This window comes from Styela clava, chromosome 10 (genome assembly GCF_964204865.1).
Source record: "Styela clava chromosome 10, kaStyClav1.hap1.2, whole genome shotgun sequence".
In the NCBI taxonomy this organism is placed as follows: Eukaryota; Metazoa; Chordata; class Ascidiacea; order Stolidobranchia; family Styelidae; genus Styela; species Styela clava.
This window is the reverse complement of record NC_135259.1, coordinates 6,751,327-6,773,801: the sequence shown is the minus strand read 5'-3', so window position 1 is coordinate 6,773,801 and position 22,475 is coordinate 6,751,327. Positions and strand designations below refer to the sequence as shown.

At 34.8% G+C, this 22,475-nt stretch overlaps 2 protein-coding genes across 2 annotated transcripts; one reads left to right on the top strand and one right to left on the bottom strand.

The window, feature by feature from the left end:
• Positions 1-10: 10 nt before the first annotated feature.
• Positions 11-5,446, bottom strand: LOC120337334 (lactadherin-like). Its single transcript, XM_039405101.2, has 5 exons — positions 5,075-5,446; positions 4,581-4,613; positions 4,370-4,507; positions 3,366-3,544; positions 11-918 (listed from the first exon to the last, which is right to left on the bottom strand). Exons 1-5 carry the CDS (start codon positions 5,385-5,387, stop codon positions 778-780), a joined length of 804 nt encoding a protein of 267 aa, XP_039261035.2. The 5' UTR covers positions 5,388-5,446; the 3' UTR covers positions 11-777.
• Positions 5,447-9,786: 4,340 nt separating this feature from the next.
• On the top strand, positions 9,787-14,670 carry LOC120337354 (uncharacterized). The gene is made up of 6 exons (XM_039405124.2): positions 9,787-10,005; positions 11,425-11,561; positions 12,169-12,236; positions 13,632-13,700; positions 13,958-14,041; positions 14,164-14,670. The coding sequence occupies exons 1-6, from the start codon at positions 9,841-9,843 to the stop codon at positions 14,334-14,336; spliced, it is 696 nt and encodes a 231-aa protein (XP_039261058.2). The 5' UTR covers positions 9,787-9,840; the 3' UTR covers positions 14,337-14,670.
• Positions 14,671-22,475: the final 7,805 nt, after the last annotated feature.

Genomic DNA, 22,475 nt, shown 5'->3' with positions numbered 1-22,475 from the left:
AAAGACAAAATTGTTGTTGTTTAGTATATTTGTATTTATACATTTCCCATTATACGTTTATGCTATTCGAGACTGCACTTTTGTCAAATAAGAATGCAGTATCCAAAATATATATTGTTTTCTGTTTGGTATTGAATATAGAGGGAAAATAAACAGAGAGAACTCATAACATTAATAGACACAAAGCAGGATCCTAGGTCTGACTTTTATGAATATTTCTATCGATAATGTATTTAGGTATTGTATAGTTTAGGGGTCGCTGCTGAAAAAAATGCATTCCCCACGGATGCGTGACTCCAATATTAAAAATGATAAATCTACAAGAAATCTGTCGACTAATAAATTAACTATTCTACCAAAAAAAAAAAATACCTCTATTGAAATATTTGCTTAGAAACTCAAAAATCTTGAAATTGAGATACGTACGTGGATGATTGAAACATCAATAATATCATTGTGAGACTTATTACAAGAATTTGAAACTATGCAAAAATATATTCCAGACGAAATTAACGCAGGACAGCTCCAACGACAGGTATTGTGACACATCTTATAAAAAGGACTTCTTCAACTTTCAGTGGTGATTTTGGTTTGACCTTGGGTCGCCAAGGATGACAATGAAAAGTACTAAGTTTGCAATGTTAAGGAACAACTTATCAGTAGTATTCAACGAGTTAAAACCTATGCTGTTGGGGATGTAAAATTGTAAATAACTGAAATATTTGCAGATTAAATTCAATTTTGAGGCAATATTCAATTTCATTTAGACCAGCTCTACTAACAATTGATGACGTCGAAACGCATCGACATGTGACTATGGTATGAAGCAGGAATGATTCTGATGTACCTCGCTTGTATGGGTTCTGGGAATCTCGTCACTACTATTGTATTTTTATTGAAATTGACTGGAGAGAAAACCTGAAATATAATATTGAAATTCAAATCCCGAGTATACAATAGATATGATTATGTCCGCCAAAACCGATCCATTGAGAAGGTTCAGAAAAATCGAAGTGGTTTCAGAGACCATTTAGCGCCTTCGATTACATGTCCACAACCAAGGTGATGAGGACAGCTCTGAAGCTGCTTGGCTGGAATGAATGAGTCATCCCTGTTTGCAAACGTACTAGCCTACATATATTTATATCTTGATAATTTCCGAAATTCAATACAAATACTAAGTAAACATTCAAAATTAGATGCAATTTTAAATCGGTGATTTCTGATTGCAGAAATTGAGCCTGAGTATATGTCCACTAAAACCAGTCAAGAAGATCACGAAAGAAACTATTTCACGCTTCTGTGGTTCGCGCGTAATTTCAATACAGCCATTCAATTCGCTACAATAGACCACCTATAGAGGAGGTCTAAAAATGAGATACACCGCTCTTGCTGAGTTGCTTCGTTGTGATATCCGAGAAATCGCCGTTGCCCACTTTGACGAAAAAGGTACCTAAGATGTTTTATTTTTTATGTTTTGTACTCGAATTGTTTTTTTGACAAACATAATTTTTGCTATGCCATAGCATGTTCAATTTAAACTCTTCTAAATCTATCGTGTAACTGTTGAACTCAAAATTGAAATACCGTTTGCCTAATGTAGAGTGACAGTGCAACGTAATTGCATGATTGGTGGTTCTGTCTCGAAATCTGTATAAAATTAAATCGAATATGCTAAAAATTCATTGTTATACATTGCGGTACAACCATCGATTCTGAACTGTAATTTGCATCAACAAAATTTTCCAAATTTCACCATACCTTACTAACGGTCACCAGTACATACTGTAACGGTAACTGCATATAAATATGTTATACTGCCGGTAACGTAGCAGTAGTACTATGATTATGATATTAAAATGCTGGAATTGTTCCTGATCCTGATGATATGTGGCAATGATCTCACTCCCCAATAAGTGCTTGATTGACAAAATTTAAACGTATTTGATTACGATATTGTCATGCTAACAGAAACCTAATGAATCGTGTGGTGTAAAGTGCCAGTACTCTGCACTGTTGAACTACCAGCATGTTTCGCGAAACTAAATTTACGTCACGTCACTGATTCATTCGTCGGGCAATAGTTGTAGAATAAATTCAACATGAAAGCAACATAACATTCTCTAGACAACTCGCATCTGATTCTGATACTTTACTTAATTTTATGGAATTTTTTTTATTGAATTTCGGAAATTATTAAAGGTATTATATGTAGTGCGTTTGCAAATCGTGATGACTCATTTCCTCCACTCAAGCAGATCTAAAACTGTTTTTATCATATTATTGGTTGTGGGCATGTAATCGAGGTTGCATTACGATGGATCGGTTTTGACGAGCACGTAATCGTAATCTAAGAACAGAAAGTCAAATTAAAGTAATGACATAAAAAATATTCGAAAAAAACTTTAGTCAAATCATTTCGATGACTAGGCTGAAAGTTCAATGATGAAGATTACTGGCACCTTACACAACACAATTCATTCAAGAAATGACGGTAGACTACTAGTTACTGTCAGCGACAGTTTATCATTTAAAGCAGTGCTTTTCAATCTATTTCATTTCGCGATCCACTTTTATTGCCAGTTTTTTTTGTTGTTGTGACGCACACTGATATGTTGATATAAGATAAAAGAGAGAATGTATCCCCATGCAATTTATTATTAATGCGAAGCTGGTATATTGAATATTATCAAATCAAGTCGAGGCTTGTTGAGAGACAAGCTCGCACGTAACGTAGCATTAACGTTCAACACAATGTGCTTTTCGCTCAATGTCATTTTCTGCTTTGATTAAACCACATTTGATGTAACCACAGTCAAATTTTCTCACTACAAATTTTTATGAAAATTTTGGTAATACAAAATACAGTTTATCAACAAAGTTTGTACCGTACCCAGTTTTATAAAAATAAATCATTGTCAAATCAGATTTAGTTTTATATTTTAAAACAGAACCACCTATCTGACAATTACGCCGCACCGGCCGTTATTTCAAATTTGTGTTCAGCAGTTAGACGATAGATGTGGAAGCGAAGAAGAGGTGGTTTAAATAGAACTTGCTATGATGTATCTGAAACGATATTACATTTGGCGAAAAAACTTCCGCGATAGGTGGTCCAATGAAGCGGACCAAAAGGTTTAGATTGAAATAACGCCCAAACCAGTAAAGCGTGAAATAGTTTCTTTTCTGGTCTACTCGACTGGTTTCAGTGGACTTGTAAACATGTTTAGTGTTTATGCTGCGATATGTCATTAAAATTGGCATGGCTCCGTTGACATGACATGTGTGATTGGGTGGTCAGGAAAGCTTGATTTCAACTAATTTTTCTAATTTTTGAATTTGAAATACTGTAAAAACTTATTTACCTTGTAATTATTATTTTCTGTTAACGCTGTCCTTGATCCCTCTCTGGTAGCATACTCAATTTTGAAACTTGTAATCCATTCATTTGTGTTTGGATAATTTCCTTGACCTTGCGTAACAACTCCCGTCACTTTTTGAATCTTGCCGAGATCTACTTCAACCCACTGACTCCCAATTGTATCTGCGGTTAGAATAATTATTTTTATTTTCAAATGTGAATTAATACAATATCTCAACTAAGCCGGTCAGGATCATTGGAAGTAGTATACGGTATCCAGGCCGGATAGCGACTGTCAAAACAGCGACTGTCATAATGGCGACTTCATAATAGCGACGTAATTAAATGAGTGCGTGTGCGCGTAAGCCTTCAATTTAATAAGGGAAGTGATGTCGCTGTTGTGGCAGCCACTGTTTTAAATGAGGTCGCTGTTATGACAGTCGCTGTTTTAAATGAATCGCTGTCGTGTAGTCAGTAGTGTAGTCGCTCTATTGACAGTCGCTGTTTTAAACTAATTAATCGCTGTCGTGTGGTCGCTCTATTGACAGTCGCTATTTGGAACCCGAGCTGTAGTATACATACACCCATAGCATGTTTTGAGGTTAGTTTATACTGATATATTCTTTAAAACACAAAAAATCGATACACTAATTAAAATGTCAAATCCAAACATACTAAACCTAATTGGGAAGAAATATATCTTTTTTATTTTTAATAATACTGAATGGTTGTTCGTCAAGCAAATGCTTGATAAAGACGACTTTCGTCCATTTGCGTCACATAGCTATTGTAAAAGTTACGATCAATTTTCTAACGTTCAAGAAGGCCATTTCTCGTGTTGTTGGTATTAGCAACAAATAAGCAATTTTAGTCTTCATGATTTTGCAAATTCAGGTTTTAACATATATAGTATGTACTTATTGTATATAATAAGTAATTATTAATATACGAGCAAATTCTATTTTTGCAATAGTTGAAACTAAAGAAAGATTGTAATAAAATACTTACTTGCAACCGCGCACCAAGCACCGTGATGGTCTAGTCTTGCATTTGCTAACTTGCAATAGGATGCAGAATGTACAGAAGACGCAGTTATTGCACTGTCAGGTATCATTCCACTCTTCATTCCAAGCAGACAAAATGCTTCTAAAAATATTAATTAATAGCTTATCTCACGTTTAATCTACTACTTTCTATAGTAAATTATTTGTTTACGCACCCGGCATCTGAGACTCCATAGTACTTATTTTATCTGAAAAACATGAGTGAAACTTAATATGAGTACATATATAAGCACGGGATAATTGAAATAACAAAATATGTAGAAGTTGGGCGACATCCGTGCGGTTAGGGTCGTGGTGAATATTCTGTTATCTTAGAGTCACCGTATTAATATATTTGAATTTTCATTCGTGATAAGAAGGTTTGATAATGTTTTCAAGGCTGGAAACTGTCTCTTTCCACTTTAGGTCAGGCAAGCTAATTCATTTGAATTTTAAGTAAATGCTGAAACTAAAATCGAATTTTTGTTTGGCAGGTATTCTCATATACCTTTTTTATATAAAAAATACAATACAACTATACATGGGACATGAGATTATAATATGACAACCAAAATACGATCACAGCGATTCGATATCCAATACATTTAACTATTTATTGACTTATTTAAAAACTATATTTAGTTTCAAATAATATAAAACAAATAATTACCTTCAAGATTCTGTATCATCTGCTTTAGATCATTTGTTTCGGTTCGATTACATACGCATGATCCTGCTTCGCCTTTCGGCCCAGCCTCACCAGGGCAGCCAGGTGGACCAACGGGTCCAATTTTACCGGGTCTCGCTGGATAATAGTTACGTGGTGGCCCTAGATCCGTTGAAGAGGAATTGCAGTCAGTTGGCCTTACAAGGCGCCTCACTGCCCATGCCAATCTTAGAGAATCTTCTTCAGACTGGGCAGACGAATTTTTACAAGATAGAGTAAGTACTAAAACGACTAGAATGAGTTTTACCCAATTCATCTCGTTTCGGTTAAAGAAAATATTCAATGCCCAAACAAACTAAACAATAAAAATATTTTAAAATTTTTTATTACAGTCGTTTAATAAAAATTCAATTGTTTTTCAAAATGCACATCCTACGTTTTCCAGATTTGGAGTGAACTTCTTATTGGACTAGTACTTTTTTTGACAGACCTAACAAACTTGCTTGAGTTGTCATTCCTTTTATCGCCGTTTGACATTATTTGTTATTTATTCATTGACATTTTTGGAATTGTATTGCGATTGCAATTCCATTCGCACATATCATTTTAGATATCACTTTTTCATCCCAATCAAGGTCTTACATAATGTCCATTATCAATTCTTAGAAGCAAGAAAAAATTACTAATAACAACAGAATTGAGAAGTTTGAGCGCCTGAATTCTACACTAAATCCGCGTAAAACATATATATACATATGAGATGCTGTGCTAGAAATCTCGGCAACCTAAGTGGCTACCTTGAACTTTTCTAGAATCCACGTATACTTGTGTAATAAAGGAAGCAATAGAGTCAAAAGAAACAGAATCATACGCTTCAATATTTCCTGCCCTTAATTCTCACGTAATGATTTTGATGAGAGAGTTCTTTATAATCTGATCAGCCAATTCACCTACAGTATTTTTGCAATTATTATGTATTTCTTTTCCACGATGTCGCTTGAAGGCAGTCATTTTAAGTCATTTTTTTTCAGTGGAAATACTTTAAATGCACTTTATATATGGAACTGTAACAGATCTAACATATGTGTTGTCTGGAAAATTTTGTACTATATAGTAAACAAGAGTGGTAGTACAAGCGTGGTAAAGTAAAATATATGCTATGTATTTAGTGAAATTACTTTACATCAGCTAATATGTATGGTTTGAAAATAACGTTTGATTTGAATGCTATTACTTTCTACCAGTGCCATTTGTGATTACAGCAATAAATGAAAGACAATAAAAAGTTTGAATTTTTCAATCCAATAACAAACACATTTTTACACAGGAATCCTTAATGAAAATCGGCCTCAAGTGTTTGCTATCGCATAAATGTATAATTTATTTATAGAACCAATTGATATGCCTGAGGTCCACATATGGGCCGATTCTCTTTTGTTTGTTCTTTATTAATTGAAAGTAAGGACGACGGTAAAAATGTGCTTCCCATAGTACTTTCAACCACATTGGCCACTGCCATCAACAATACACTAAATTTAAAGAAATTGAAATCTATTTCATTGCAACTCGGGTTTCAGATTCCGTTTAATTTTAGTACAGATTGCTTTAATTACAGGAGTGATAATGAGGGTGAAGCTACAAAGAAATCTAAGTAATTAGGAAGAAAGTGTTTGCAATTGATTAAACTAATCATTTAAAACTAATCCAAAAAAGGACGAAGCTTAAAATAGGGGCAAATTTCAAAAACAAGAAAAAGTTCATTCTGTGGCATGCGAGTCCTAAAAGTAAATACAAATTCCAATAATATTGAAGGTATAGGAGCTTTGATTATAGCGTTTAAGGAATGTAAAATTGATATTCAGAATCATTTCACAAGATCGGTTGCCATTGCGATATTTGGCTACAGTAAAAAACATCCATTTGCTTTAAGCAGTAAAATAATAAATCAGAGTCCAGCAGTGTTAAAAGAAGTACTGCTGTTTCGAACGGAGATGTCAGGCCAGCATGATTTGTTCTACATAATATCATGAAGCGCAACATGACTACATCTCTTTCTGTTCAATTTAGATTTTTCAGATTTTGCTTGCAGAGTAACTTCTTGCCAATACAGTGAGATCTGCAACACGAAATTTATTTTTTGAACTAACAATTAGCCCACGTTCATGATTAATGCGTAAAGAATACCTTTAAAATAATTTAAAGGCAATTAGTCAATAATAAAATCGAAATTGAAACCACGACCTTCGAATCTTAGATTTTAGTGCGCACACTTCACACAAATGCCGCGGGGTGTCCCTGTCGCTGAGAGGCTGGTTCTCTCTTGTCTTTCCATAACCGGCTTAATTGCATTTCACAGAAAGCCGATTAGTATAAGAATAAGAACAACCAATAGGCGTCACTGATCGGTTGAAACTCTTCATCTCGCTATTTTCTCCAGATATGTATGGATTGAGTGAACCTATACATATCAATAAAAAAACAAACCAAAGGAAAACTGTTTGAATTTAAATATTCCCACATCGAACTGACATAAAAATGTTAGTTAAGTATCTGCCTGCATTTTAAAGCTTGGTATTGATCTTTGGGAGCATAGGAAATGTTACAATGTTCAAATGAAAATATATCATAGTAACCGCGTGTCAAAGCAGTGAAGGCTGCTAGAGTCAAATTCTAATTTTTCAAGATAGGATAGGATGGGATAGGATTTACATATTTATCCCGGGGGAGAGGAAACCGATAAGACGGCTTATTCATATGGCGAACCACGGCCTCTCGTTCGGTTACCATTCCAAGTCGGGTATGGGATTAGTTTTTACTGTATTGTTTGTTTTCGGAAGCATGGACTTGGTGGTGGAGGAAGCCGTAACCGACCAGCGGTTACGTGAACCACCCAACGACGGCGAGGAGTCCAGCAATCCTCTCGCACATAACCATCCCTGCATGGGATTCGAACCTGCGAACCCACGCAGAGTGATTAGAGGTGCGGTAGCGAGCGTATTCTTTTTTTTTTTTTTTTTTTTTTTTTTTTTTTTAGCGTATTCCTAACGCTTAGCCCGTTGAGCCACGCCGCCGCGAAAAATTAGTCCCCGCCGGGATGGATATAACGTAGAAACTAGGATTTAAATTTTTAAACATTTCACTGAAAGTAATTGGGTGTTTCATCACCAAATGAGGGACCTCAAAGTTCCCAAATTTAATTGACAATTCATATCTTTTTAAGCCGAATATACGAACCCTTTTGTATCGGCAATCAACATTGAGAAAGGGTTGGCCCACACATGCTTATAGATAGATATCCGTCGCTCAAATATATAGTTTATTTCTACAATAAAGAATATGCCCTGCAAGAGGTATGTTGTCAATGTCAAGTATGTGCTGTTTCGTCATCCATAGCCTGTTTTCAAGTTTTCGAGCATATTTCTTACGTATTTGTCCAGTTCGTTGAGTGAAGTAGTATAATAATGAAAAGATAAATTAATAAGGTTTGACTTTAAACTAATGATTAATACTATAAATAATTTTGTGAACAAATACTTCGCACTAATTTGAATCCAAATCTGAAGATAACATCTTAAAATTTTACTGCCTGCTTGTGACCAAATGTCTCTCATCTTTGGTATAGAATTGTAGATAATATCGGCCACATACAAGCATGTTACAAATTTGAAATCTTAAATTCAATTATACAATTTATTTAGAATTGCTGTATAAAAAAACCATGTAATTACATTGATTTGAAAAAAAACAATGTCATGTCGTTAAACCTTGTCCTGCATCGCTTATATGTATTTATTTATTTTTGTCAGTACTTTCTATAACTTTCATACAGGAAGACCCGTGAATTCTTATTAAATTTTTGCATTGGCCAAAGGGGATTAAAAGTATAGGTATCTGGCTGGCATAGAACGATAAAATTATCTTCTTGGATTCAAAAACTCAGGAAATGTAAAATTGATTCTTGAAAGCATAAACAATTTTGCTGTGCAATATTCGGCTATTCAAAAAATCGTGCGTCTGGCTTAAAGTACAAAGCCATATCAAAACCTAGGTTGATGTCGAAAGATTTGCACTTGCTTTTTAAAACGATGCCAGACTAGCACGATGTCGCTCTGCAAAATTACAATGAGCAACATGACTCTGAATAGCTATATATTTAAGATCTGTTCTCGCAGACAATATTATTTTGCAAAATATTATTACAGAGAACATCTTGTGAAGGTTATGTGTCCTGCTTCAACCAAGGTTTTATTTCATAAAAAATTAAGTACACGGGGAGCAAGAAAGATTGCATTTCTTGTTGGTATGGGGAACTACATTTTCCATCAATAATGTCAATGTTGTTAAACTTAAAATAATGATATTTTGAAGAAAATATCGACTCTCATGTTTATGCCATGTTCAGTTGGAGCACCAGATATTCTGAGATAGTTTTAGACCTCCAAGACAGGTAACCACGACAATTGAAGAAGAGAGTTTGCAGATAGTAAAAGCAATACCAATGATTAGTAGTATATATACATGAATAGTTCATCACTAGCGCAGGTATATCAAGCGAAGTCATGATTCCTACGAAATTAACCCGCCTAATTTAAAGGCATATCTCCTTTTAAAGTTTTTTGATACAGTTAAGTCAGCGTCGAATTCATGTTCCAAATTTTTAATTATTTAATAGCAAATGAAATATTATCTAACACAATATAATTTTTGTTAGCGCATAACATATATTGCTTAAAGCTCACTAAATTCGTCGATCTTGAGTCATCTTAGTGATGTTAGCAGAAAAAATCCTTGGTTGCATATTTGTCAGCATGTTCAGCACAAGTAAATTTAACCAACTATCACTCGTGAGTCTGCTTTTGTTAGTCGCCTTGACAAACGCAAGTTGCACATCAAGTTCTATTTCTCCTGGAATTCCTGATATCGACTGGGAAAAGGTGAAACCTGAAATTTAGTTGGAAACTACTATTTTATGTATTAATTAAAACATTAAAAAATTTTATTTTTTATTAAAGTTCAGATTATACTATTGCTAAATTCTGCTCATTGTTTTACAGCATTTTTAATGACAATGTTGATTTTTTTCCTTTTATATATGTTATAATTTCTAATTTGTTGTACATACTTTTATTTTTCCAAAAATTAGTGTTTTATGAAATTCCTATTTAATAAAAACGAATGACCTTTTTTTTACAATATTAAACATTTGGGACATGTACTTGCTTGTGGCCAAGAATAATTCTAACAATTTTTTATTGAAATACAGCATATTATTATATGCAATAGATTATGAACTATTTTTATGAGTTGTATACTCTACCAATCATGCTGTCGTAGTAGGGGAAAGTGGGGAAGGTTGGGACACTTTTTTTTCTTTTGCATATTTTGAGCCGTTGATTCTGCATATTCACTTAAGTTGGCGGGACTAATGCATAGAGGGGTAAATGTAGTTTTTATTCAGCGACTAAGAAATTCCCTTGCGACACACATCTTACTACCAAAATGCCGTGAAAAACGTCTGTCAAGTGTCCCACTGTACCCCACTTGTGGGGCACATTCGGACAGACCCTGGGGAACGATGGGTCAGTCTGTCGAAATTCAACGAAGTATGCCCTTAAAAATAAGCAATTAATCAGCATAATCGTCTAAAGAACAGGGAGACTTCAAATTTGAAGATTTAATATTTTTAAAATCAATGTTCAACTGAAATAGTTCAGATATTTTGACAAATCATTTCGCAAACAAATTTGATTATTTCCTTCCTCGAATCTAAATCTGGAAATATTATTGATTCTCGAATATATTTCATATTGAGCCATGGGCAGAAAGAAACCATATTATTACAGAAAATATAACGCATCTCTAGTTCTCTAAGCACTTATTGTATCAAACACTCTAGAATTGTGCCCTGTAGGGCATGTCCCACTGAACCCCGGTCCATTGTTCCCCATAGGAAACAAATATTTTCAGACCTTCCCACGGCGAAATTCGGAAGGCACATCCACTCGTCAACGTTATCAATATTTTACAGTGGACTAAAGCTGAAAAATATCAGACGGTGGTTTGTCATGTTGGAAAGGCTAAAGTCAAAAAAAGAAAAAACTGGAACGGTGAAATTTTAGTTTCAACCTCCCAAAACCAATTGCACCTCATAGCTTGCGTCGCACTACCCGTCCGTTGTCCGTTCGCGGGGACATTGTAACTCACCGAAGGACGGATTGAAACATCGAACCGTGGACAGGATTGCGGATATAGTATCAGCGTGAGAGCTGATTTTCCACTGTGCCCCATGTCCCATAGTGCCCCACCTTCCCCTATTCGTATTTATACAATTTTTACATAACTTTTTGTCACAGGTTCAATCGAAAGCTCCATGGTATGATGTTATTGACATTCCACGCCCCCAGGAACCTGTTGGATGTTGGAAGTTTAATAATTTCACGGATGAAGGAGACATTGTCGTTATAACCGCAGAGAGCTTCAGTAACGGGAGGCAAGTAAAGAATAAACACCGAATACAGGGTCCAATGAAAGGGAGCCCATATATTTTCTAATTACTTTCATGAAAATGTAAAAAAATATTTCATTTTTTTTGCGCTTCAACTTATGTTTGTGTATGATAATACCCCAAAAGTTTAAGAAATCTGGGACGTTTTTACAGAAGTTTTATGCTCATTGGAATATGACCAAATGACCTTCTTGGCATTAAAAAAAGACTTGTATCTGTTGCGCGAAATTGTTAATCGCTCACTTGATGGTGACGTTCTAGATTACTGGTGCAATCAATCAATCATACACACATAGAAGTTCAAGGATATATAATATTAAATAATTTACTTCATTATCACGCAACGATTCTTACGAAATCTCTAAAAAGCAAATTGAAGTTATTCTGCGGCTCGATAATATCACTGGATTTTTGTAGGATTTTCAATTGAATTTGCGATAACAATCACTAACTCAATATTAAGTCATAAATATTGAGGAAGTCCAGTGATCGCTTGGTCGGATCAGTGGTCCGTTCCAAGTATAACATCTTTAAAATTCGTATAATTGGGGAAAGTAGAAAAGCATATAGAATATCATTTTTTGATCTGCAGCATTGAAAGTACAATCCATCAGATGAAGATAATTCGAGGTCGGAAGAGAGGAATTTACCACTTTAAACGTAAGTAAACCGTCCATCTCGCAGTGAAAGCTTTGATTTTGACTTAATATACGCCGTGTTTACAACATTTATTTGACGATATATAATTTTATGTCTCACTTTCGGATGAAAATTCGAAAAGTCTTCGCGGATGCGGATCTATTTTTTATAACAAAAAATCCGCCTTCGCTTTTTTGGTACGTTGTACTCAATGTTCGTGCAAGAAACAATGTCTACTAGCATAGGGCTACTAATACATAGATTAAAACCTTATATCCATTCAATTCTTTTCAATATATCAGTCAACCATACAATGCAACCAGTTGTCACAGCTTAAAGAATTTTTGTGATGTTTCGCGACTCCTGACACACAAATAAAATTATTATTACATTTAATTCTCACACCTGTTATTATCTCATTTATAAACTGTGTTCATGAATTAAAGTTTGATTAAATATATCGTCACGCTAATAACCGAATTGCGTAAGTCATTTTTAGCAGTTTTGAGAAAAACGTAAAAAACTTCCTAATGATATTGTTATGCCATTGGGAGTCAATAATTTACCATGGTTCAATTTTTTGATCGTAGCCGGATTTAAGTTAATTTGTATGACGCAGCTAAGTGACGTCATAATGGCACACTGTGACTTACGCAGAAATGTGTCTATGACTTGGGGACATACGCAATTTTGCAACTTTACTATATGCAGCAGTCCTGAAAACTAAACATTTCAAAAACGAATGTAATTCTCATTATCTACAATGTCTAATCCCCAAAATAGCTAATCAGTTTCAATTACATTATTTTTTATGTTTAAAAATATATATTTCATCAATATAACAAGTTCTGCACACCCACCGAAATGAGACTAAGATTAAATATAAAGAATAAAACAGCAATGCACCCAATATAAAAGCCAACCAAGGTGAATTGGACTCGGACAGTAAATATCACAAGTGCACGTCTTCCTATACTGTAGTATAAATTCAAACTAATACGCACTAAGCCAGAATCCAAGATGCAAAAACTCAAAAATACTTAGCCGAGGTTATTTTGCCCTTGTGACGTCACAATAGTACTGCGGTAACAATGATAATTCATTATGACGAAACAATTGCACAAATGTGCATGTCATACTAAATCTCCATTTTTATGGGTTTCAGAATTCTTAAAATAAAATCTGAGGTAACAGACAGGTGCGCAGCATTACATAAATACCTATTTTATAAAAAACTCAAAATCGCCAAAAATGACTTACGCAATTCGGTTATTAGCGTGACGATATGTCAATATGAGCAAATTGCTTCAATTATTGTGCTTGGATCCTGTAGAGTTATTGCATAAAGACGAATTCAGTCTCTCCTACTGTATTTATTTTGACACAAAAATTAAAATGTTTTCTTATATTTTGCAGAGAATGGTCTAGCCGAAATGTTAAATAATTTTGTAGGTTCTGAGAAAAAGCAAAGCACGATTCGCCAAGGTTTGCTAACTCTCTATATCATTGTTTTTTTTCAACGATTTATTGACTTTTCGTTTCAGGTCTCATGATTAGATGAAGTGCCACAAACAGCATGACAAATAATGACAACCAAATAATATTATAGAAAAGCTTATATATAACTCGAATGCTTTCACTAATGCAGATGGAGTTACAATCATGCAAAAGAAATCCTCATGGACATGTTAAATTTATGATCGGTCTTCTTTGCTAACATGTCATTAATTATTTATATGCAGAATCCGTGGATTTCTCTTCATACGATACTCTCTTTTTAACCGACTATGATAATTTCTTCATTGTGATATTCAAATCCCACGCAGGTAAATAGTATTTTGTCTTATTACTTCAAACAAACGGTTTCTCAAATTTTGAGTAGTATTTTTAGGCTCGACGTTTGTTTCAGTCCCGTAATACTGAATCTCAATAGGGATTTATTTTGCAGGTTGGAATGGTTATGTGAAAGCAAGAACTCCTCAGATTACTTCTAATCAACTTCGATTAATCTCAGAAGTTCTTAATGAAAATGGACTTGAATCTTCAGTAATGACCTTAAAAAATGTATGCCTTCGTATGGATAATGATTTGATTGATCCTGCAGCTGTTATTCTCGTGTAAATTTGAAACTCCTTGTTTCAACTATAAAAACTGTCAATTAAAATCACTTAAATGCATGTATACAGAAAACACTACATAGAAAATAAGTATCTAGACTTCACCATTGTTACCCACTATTGGCAACACTTCGCCATGTGGTCTAACTGTCATCACGAGAGACAGTGAATTAGGTATTTTATTTTTTTGGTTATCACAATGTGTGGGAGCCGCACATTTTCGTTTTTGACCAATAAAGCATTGTGCATACATCCGTTTCCAACATATATAATTGTCAGTGTATCTATATATATATATATATCTTAACTTTATTGGGCGAATAAACAAACATATATACTGATCCTAAGCAAGAAGAATTTTGTACAACGGGAAAATCAGTAAGGCAAGGACGCGGATCATTGGTCCCCGAATCACAAAGTGGCCTGCCATGTTTTTTCGATCACCCGCCAAGTCAATATTATTGAAAAAACGTCCAGTGGTATAAAAGAAATTGTCGAAAAGTTGGAATTGTTCACTCTAGCTTGAAATAGAAATGTAGCCCTTGAATTCTATGCGACTACTCAGATTAATGCCGTACAACGTTTATGATACAATACATAGTTCTTGAACTTCACCACTTTAGCACAGAATTTGGCTTTCCACATATGGACTTATTTCAAACTGGCATCTTCCGAGGACCGGACTTCAGAAAACATTTCGGCAAATCTTCAACAATGAAAATTTCTTACAATTCATGTTTTTTTATCAAATAAAAATCATTATCTTAGTTAAACGAAGCGCTACAAGCATGTAATACCTTATTTTCAGCGTAGCTAATGCTCTCTGTTGATTTGCAATGTATTTCAACATTGCAGTCTGTATTATTTTGTGTGAACAGGCAATCAGGTCTATTCTTTATAAGATGTCCGCAGGAAATTGCTTTAAAATGTGAGACAATTCGTTTGCCAGCGTTTATATTTCGAAAGTCCACGAACAGGGGGTCCATCAAGAAGGTTTTAAAGGTTTCCAATCAACTAAATGCTACTTTGCAGTTCTTTGTTTCCTCGCATATAATTTATTTCGAGAATGTCGAATTATCAAAGTTCGAGTGCATTCATCTTTCTAATTTTGAAATGATAGTTTTTCAAGGGAGTGGACAACAATGTTATAGACCTAAATCAACGTCTAACTGAAAGCCGAAATAAGAATGTGGCTCGATGATAGTGACTTAAAAGTGATTGAAATCCAAGCAGAAAAAGTAATTAAAACCAGAACATTGAAAAAATTGGCTGTAGCTTTTAAAAGATGATATAGTTCTTCCTTGGGACTACGGTGCGTGCCGTGGCTGAGCTTTCTTACAGTCCTCTACGACAGGGGTCCGCAACTACTTTTTAGCGCGATCCCAATTTTTTTTTTCTAATTTCTCGCGACCCAAGCATTTGGTAAGCATGTGATTAGTTATGATTCTAAGACTATTATTGACACTAACAATTTTCTTGCACAAAATTATATGAAACTTATCACATAAATTCGTGAATAACAGCGTTCATTATGACTAATGCGAATTATACGCTTTGTGTTTTGAACACAACTTATCAATTCGAGGTTTAATTTGGGAGACAGAAACTCGAAGATCTTCTTCTACTTTTAGCGATTATCTGTATTTGTTTTTTATGTATGAAAACGCAGGAAATTTCTTTTCACATAAGTAGGTAGTTCCGAATGGCAACAGAACATTCATTGCAGCAGCTGATAACTCCGGATATTCTTTTGCAACTGAAATCCAATATTCAGCCAAACTTCTTTTGCCATCAAATGCGATCTTCAATTCTAATTGTTGGTCCAATGTTTTGCTAGCCAGATTTTCCCTATATGTAATGCAATGCGTAAAATAGATATGAGGCGCAATTTGTAATACTCTTGCTAAAAAACCTTTGTTTTCCGCCATGGCCCCAGCCCCATCAGTACAAATGCTAATACACCGCTCCCATGATAATCCATCATTCTGTAGTCTCGTCGTTACTGCTGAGAATATGTATTGACCAGTGCATGTTCCAGAAAGCGCCACGCACATGAGTAGGGTTTTGTTTTTTATCAATTCTAAAAAAACATCGTGTTTTTAAAACAAGGGCTTGTTCTAAATCAAATTTTTTCTGTATTTTTTGTATTTTTTATTGAAATACCCCATGCATCGCCGCGAAACTACGCCAAAACGTTGCATTCTGACAGCTGCACACGCAGACGGAAATATAATTTCACAAATGTAAGTAAAATGTTTTATTTTGACTTTTACCACTATTGCGTACATTTATCGCCACTTCATATCTCCACCAAATTCATAAGATTTTACCTGGAATGTTTAGCCGAGATATCAGAGAGACGTTTTGAGTAAGAAAAGTCATGAAAATTAGCTCACGATCCTACTACAAAAACAATTCGATCAAGTGCAGCCCTTTGGCAAAGCGAGTGGGTTGCGATAATGAAGAACATGCTTATATCGGCGGTAATCTACTGATATGATTGATGAGACACCCTAACCTAGCCAATGTTAATTGTAAGAGTTCTCTGATGCAAAGACGCCACAACTAATCTGTTATTACGCCATATTATGAATCTCAAGGTCATGTATTGACATTTTTCTCATAAAATGAAGGCAATACGGTTAATACTGTTCGGTTAATTTATGCTTAGCATACTTTGTTTTTAAGATGGAGGTGAGTTTTTCAAGATTATACAAACTCATTAATTAGGTCGCATTTTAATTTTCGCAAGGTGGTTTCATCGCAGCATGGTCGTTCACGTAATGGCATATCGGTTGCATCTTACTGCGCCAACCACTGAACTACAGCTTGAGAAGGTGTGCATGAGCCTCCATCGATATTTGTGGCGTTTTGAAAAGTTTATTGCAAATAAGAAGTGCTTGGCAAGTTTTTACATCAACTTTTCTTCAACCTATTTAATACAAAAAATCAAATAGTACAGCCATTTTGAACAAAACAGGCAAAAAAAACTTGATTTAAAACAATTGTTTTAAAACAATTCTTTTCGAACAAATCCCTACACATGAGTAACTCCTCTTCAAGCTTCCCATTGACTATATACCTAATAAACACAATCAACTGCGCTAAACCAGACGTATCCGTGGATTCATCCAATTGCAAAGCGCATTTTCCTCCTTTGATTCTATCAATCAGTTGGCATCTAATATCTTGACCCATTTCGCTGATACGTCGGCGAATGGTATCTACAGACATTGGTATTTCTTTCATTTTCTTAATTACCTTGTCTCCATTCATAATTTGACTAATTGTAATGGCAATTGCAATGATTTGTGTTTCTCCAATGTTGTGTGTTTTATTTTTTTATTTTTTGCACTTTCTAGGATTGTGAGATACTTTGTCATTGTTTTCTTTTCGCCTAACAATTCTTTTTCTGATCGACGGAAAAATGTATCGGTTTGTCAATGAAATCTGGATGCTTTGTTGTAAGATGGCGTTTCAATCTCACTGCTTTCAGGCTCTCGTTGGCAAGAACGATGGAACAAACAACACATTGAGGACGTGACTCATCATTTATATGAATACACGTGAAACCAAGCTTTTTAAATTCTTCGCTGTACTTCCGCTTATGAGGATGGTTTGAGTGCTGTATTTCTATCCGATGAGGGTGAGAAGATGAGTCTTTTGTCGGGCGTTGATCCCCACTGCTTGAAGACGCAAAGATGTTTGAAGGTGCATGCGGTGTTCTGTTCTCACTTAATTTCTCCTTTGTATATTGCGCTCGCGGCTTTTTGGAGTATTCTTCAGTAACCAGTTTGTCAACATTATTTGTGACTAAAACTACCTTTAAAATTCTTAAACCCGCTAAATTTTGAATTTAACCAAGAATGTCTTACAATAATAAATGTAACAGCACCCTAACTATTTAATTTAGAATGGACAAATCTCATCATTTGTCTTTATCAAGCAATTCAACACGGCTACTGCTAACCTCGCATAACTACCAAACAACACATACCTACGTAGTAGGATAATACCAATGCAAACGAGAATATCGGTCAGAGACCGAAGATTTATCGATCGAAAGTTAGGGGATCCCCCAAAACAGCGCTCTTACTCCATAGTGACACCTTGTGTCCCATCCCTAATTAATTATTAACTCGCTAATTATACGACATAATTCGCCCAAAATTAATAGGCTTCTGGTCCGAGATAAGATGAATGCACATGCAATATCTGGAGCAGATTCAATCTCGCTTTCGTGAGATATCGCGTGCATCTAACAGACAAACAGACATACAGACAGACAAATACCTATCAACATACTTACCGATTAAAATCGATAAGTAACAACTACGTAATGAATGTTTTCCCGACTTTCAATCCCGGCAAAATTCTTCCGCTTTATACTCTACCATTGCAAAATTATTGGTTCTTATTTCAATAATGGTTTTGCGAGTTCGCGCCTATAAACTGGTTTATATATATGTTTCAAACTATCATTTTAATTCAATACATTCAACAACCTTTCATTTAAATGTGCCGGTAGAAAAGTTTGGCCTAGTCTATCACAGATATTTCTAGATTAATTTTTGATTACTGCATTTAAAATAAAACTCCGACAAAGCAAAATGATTATTGAGTTATTTGATTAGGACTTATATTCACCAAACACAACTAAAAACTAACAAACAACACGCGAAAACAGCCAAACGAGGTAATATTCACAACCACAAAAGAACTTCTGGATAGCAAAAGTATCTGAGCGCTTCTGAAACGTTTATTGTTACTTCAAATTTTACACTTATGCTAATTGGCCAATGTTATGGCAGTAAATAAGAACGTGTATACTCGGGGGAAACATCCATATTTTTAATCAGAGATTTATAAAGTTGTTATACATAAATACGCTACACAGACGCGATACTCATATTAATGGAAAATTTAGATTGTTTTGCGACCCAGAGCGGAGGGGTACACGACCCAAATTTGGGTCGCGACCCCGTAGTTGCGGACCCCTGCTCTACGAGGTCTCTGATAAAACTCCTTGTTTTGTCTATATATTATGATGTCCGGTCAAAACGACTTGAATGGTGATAAAATCAGACATACAAAACGACGGAATAAGAAACTAAAACAACATAACTTGAAGTTAGATGAAATCGCGAGGAGTCAGGCAGAAGTGCCAGCTCCCAAAATTTAAATCCTAAAGTCAAACGCTGTCAAGTGCGACTACGCGATACTTCAACTAATCAGCGGGTGACATGAAATTAGATTTCGATGTTGTTAATGTCTCGTTTGCTTTAGGGATTTGTTCAAAAAGAAATGTTTCGAAACAATTGTTTTAAATCAAGTTTTTTTTGCCTGTTTTGTTCAAAATGGCTGTACTATTTGATTTTTTTGTATTAAAGGTTGAAGTAAAATGGATGTAAAAACTTGCCAAGCGCTTCTATTTTGCAATAAATCCTTCAAAACGACACATATATCAATAGAGGCTCATGCACACCTTCTCAAGCTGTAGTTCAGTGGTTGGCGCAGTAAGACGCAACCGATAAGTCATTACGTGAACGACCCTGCTGCGATGAAACCACCTTGCGAAAATTAAAATGCGATCGAATAAATTTGTTTGTATACCTTTGAAAAACTCTATCACTTCAACGTTAAAAACAAAGTATGATAAGCATAAATTAACCGAACAGTATTAACCAATCAATATGTCAATTTTTCTTACTCAAAACCTCTCTCTGATATCTCGGCCAAACATTCCGGGTAAAATCTTATGACTTTGGTGGAGATACAAACGTGGCGATGATTGTACGCAATAGGAGTCAAAATAAAAAATTTTACCTACATTTTTGAAATTATAATTCTATCTGCGTGTGCAGCTGCCAGCATGCAACGTTTGGGCGTAGTTTCGCGGCGATGCAAGAGGTATTTCGATAAAAAATACAAAAAAAAATGATTTAAAACAAGCCCTTGTTTTAAAAAACACGATGTTATTTTTAGGATTGATTAAAAACAAAACCCTATCATACTTTGATAACGTCCCGGACCCCATATAAGTTTTACAACATAGTTCAGTACCATAATTCGCTTCAGTATCGAAACAAGCGATGCATGAGTAAATCTCAAAACTTCACATTATCATTCCAGAAATATAAGACTTGCGGAAATTAATGCATATCGGGTTTTTAATTAAACATAGATAGAATGAATCTATGACCCACATTTTCACCATAAAAATATAACCTGTAATCTATCCAGTACAAAAAGATTCTTCCCCCCTAGGAAACGGCATCGTGAGCATTCAACTTAAACCTTCATAACCATTCCTAATAAAAATAAAACTATGATACTGTATTTCAGGAAAAAAATGTGAACAGAAAGATCTTCAAATGGCTTCTGAGCAAAATATTTCAACATCGAAGATTTTAATAAGTCTAGTGATAATATATATTGTACATTGGCTGAAGCATCGTATTCCAATACAATACTTTGAATATTCTACCAAAAGTAACGATGTAAATTACATTTCCCTAAATATAAAGACAAAGAAATAACAAAGAAATAATTTAAACAGTATTTCTTCTTACGTAAGATCGTTTTTTCCTCGCTATGAAAATCCAAGAAAATTTCTGACTGTGTTTCATCAATGACTTTAGTAGTTAATAGGGCGATAAATTAGCTAGGTTATGAATTATTTGATCTTAAACCAAACTGCTTCTGTTTTTCTCTTCATCCATTGTTTTCCTAAAGACGCATTCTTCGATCTCAGTTTTCCTTCCGTTTTCAGCTTCAAGGTACCAACAATTGCAATCTAAAGTAATCTACGTACTTTATTAGTTTTTATCCTTCAACCAACTCTGCTTTTCTGCCAAAAATTTTGAGATATGTCTGCAATAACTGTCAATCTACGCCCTATAAATCTATTAGATCTGATGTCAATGCCGCCTCAATCAGCTTACACATATCTATACAAATCGTGCTTTCATTTCTACCCATCTCTGCTCCAGATACGCCTACCACCCTCTTAATTTCACCGATTTTTCCACATCTATTTCTAAACCTAACTTGCATAATATTTTTATTATTTTCCGCTCGGCAGCTTAATGGTGAAGACGGTAAATATAAAAATAACTATATAAATATTAATATTTAATTAATATTTTATTAGTATTTACAAAAGCATAATGGGGTATCTAAATTTATATTTCTACGTCAGCTTTCGGCAAACTCTGCCTATACTTCAATGCGCTTCATTTTTTCTCTACCTTCATTACCTCTTAATAGATTTATATTCTCAAAATAATAGATCCTCTTGCGTTTAACACTATTATCATTCTATTTATTTCATCTACTTTCAAGACGGCATCTTTAGGCCTTCATCTATCAACACAAATTGCGCGTTCAGCTCAACTTTTCTATGCACAAGATATGCTCCTCATCTATCTATACTGCACCGCGCACTCCATGTCTAGACCGACCCCACAAACCCTTTCTGAACTCTTCTAATGCTAATTTTTATTCCTACTGACAATTCCAATGTCTAAAACCATCTTTTGCACTACCTGTTCTCATTTGCAATCAATTCTTGAAATACCCATTTTCAAACTCATCCAATATATCTTTTGCCTACTCCTCTATCCAGAAATCCAACTTATAATAATACCTGAATTCTCCATATCTAATTCTAGTCCTTATCTCTAATCCTGGTCTAACTAGCGGGCCTCTTAATTTATCCCTTATACCTAATCCATTTGCTATTCATGCCCGAATGAATCATATTTTTATCCCAATATCTAACCCTGCCTGAATTCCCCAACGACGCTGAGAGTTATACCTATCTGAGCTTTTCAGATCTATACAACGGGTGAATTGGACATGAAATGTGCATATGCATCGTTTTATTATTGGACACAAAGTAGACCTATGGATCGTTTTATTATTGTGTTGTTGTTGTGAAAAAATTGCCTTTATCTGTAACTAATGGGCCAATTGATTTGAAATTTTCCGTGGTTAAAGCTTGTTGTTGTCGCTATTGCTTTTATTTATTTTAAAAATATCTGTCGGCTCAATAGAAAATGTTTTCAACTTTGAAATTTTGTGCAACCTCATCCGAATTAAATATTTGCATGCCGTGGTTCCGTTCCACCTTGCAGTTTGT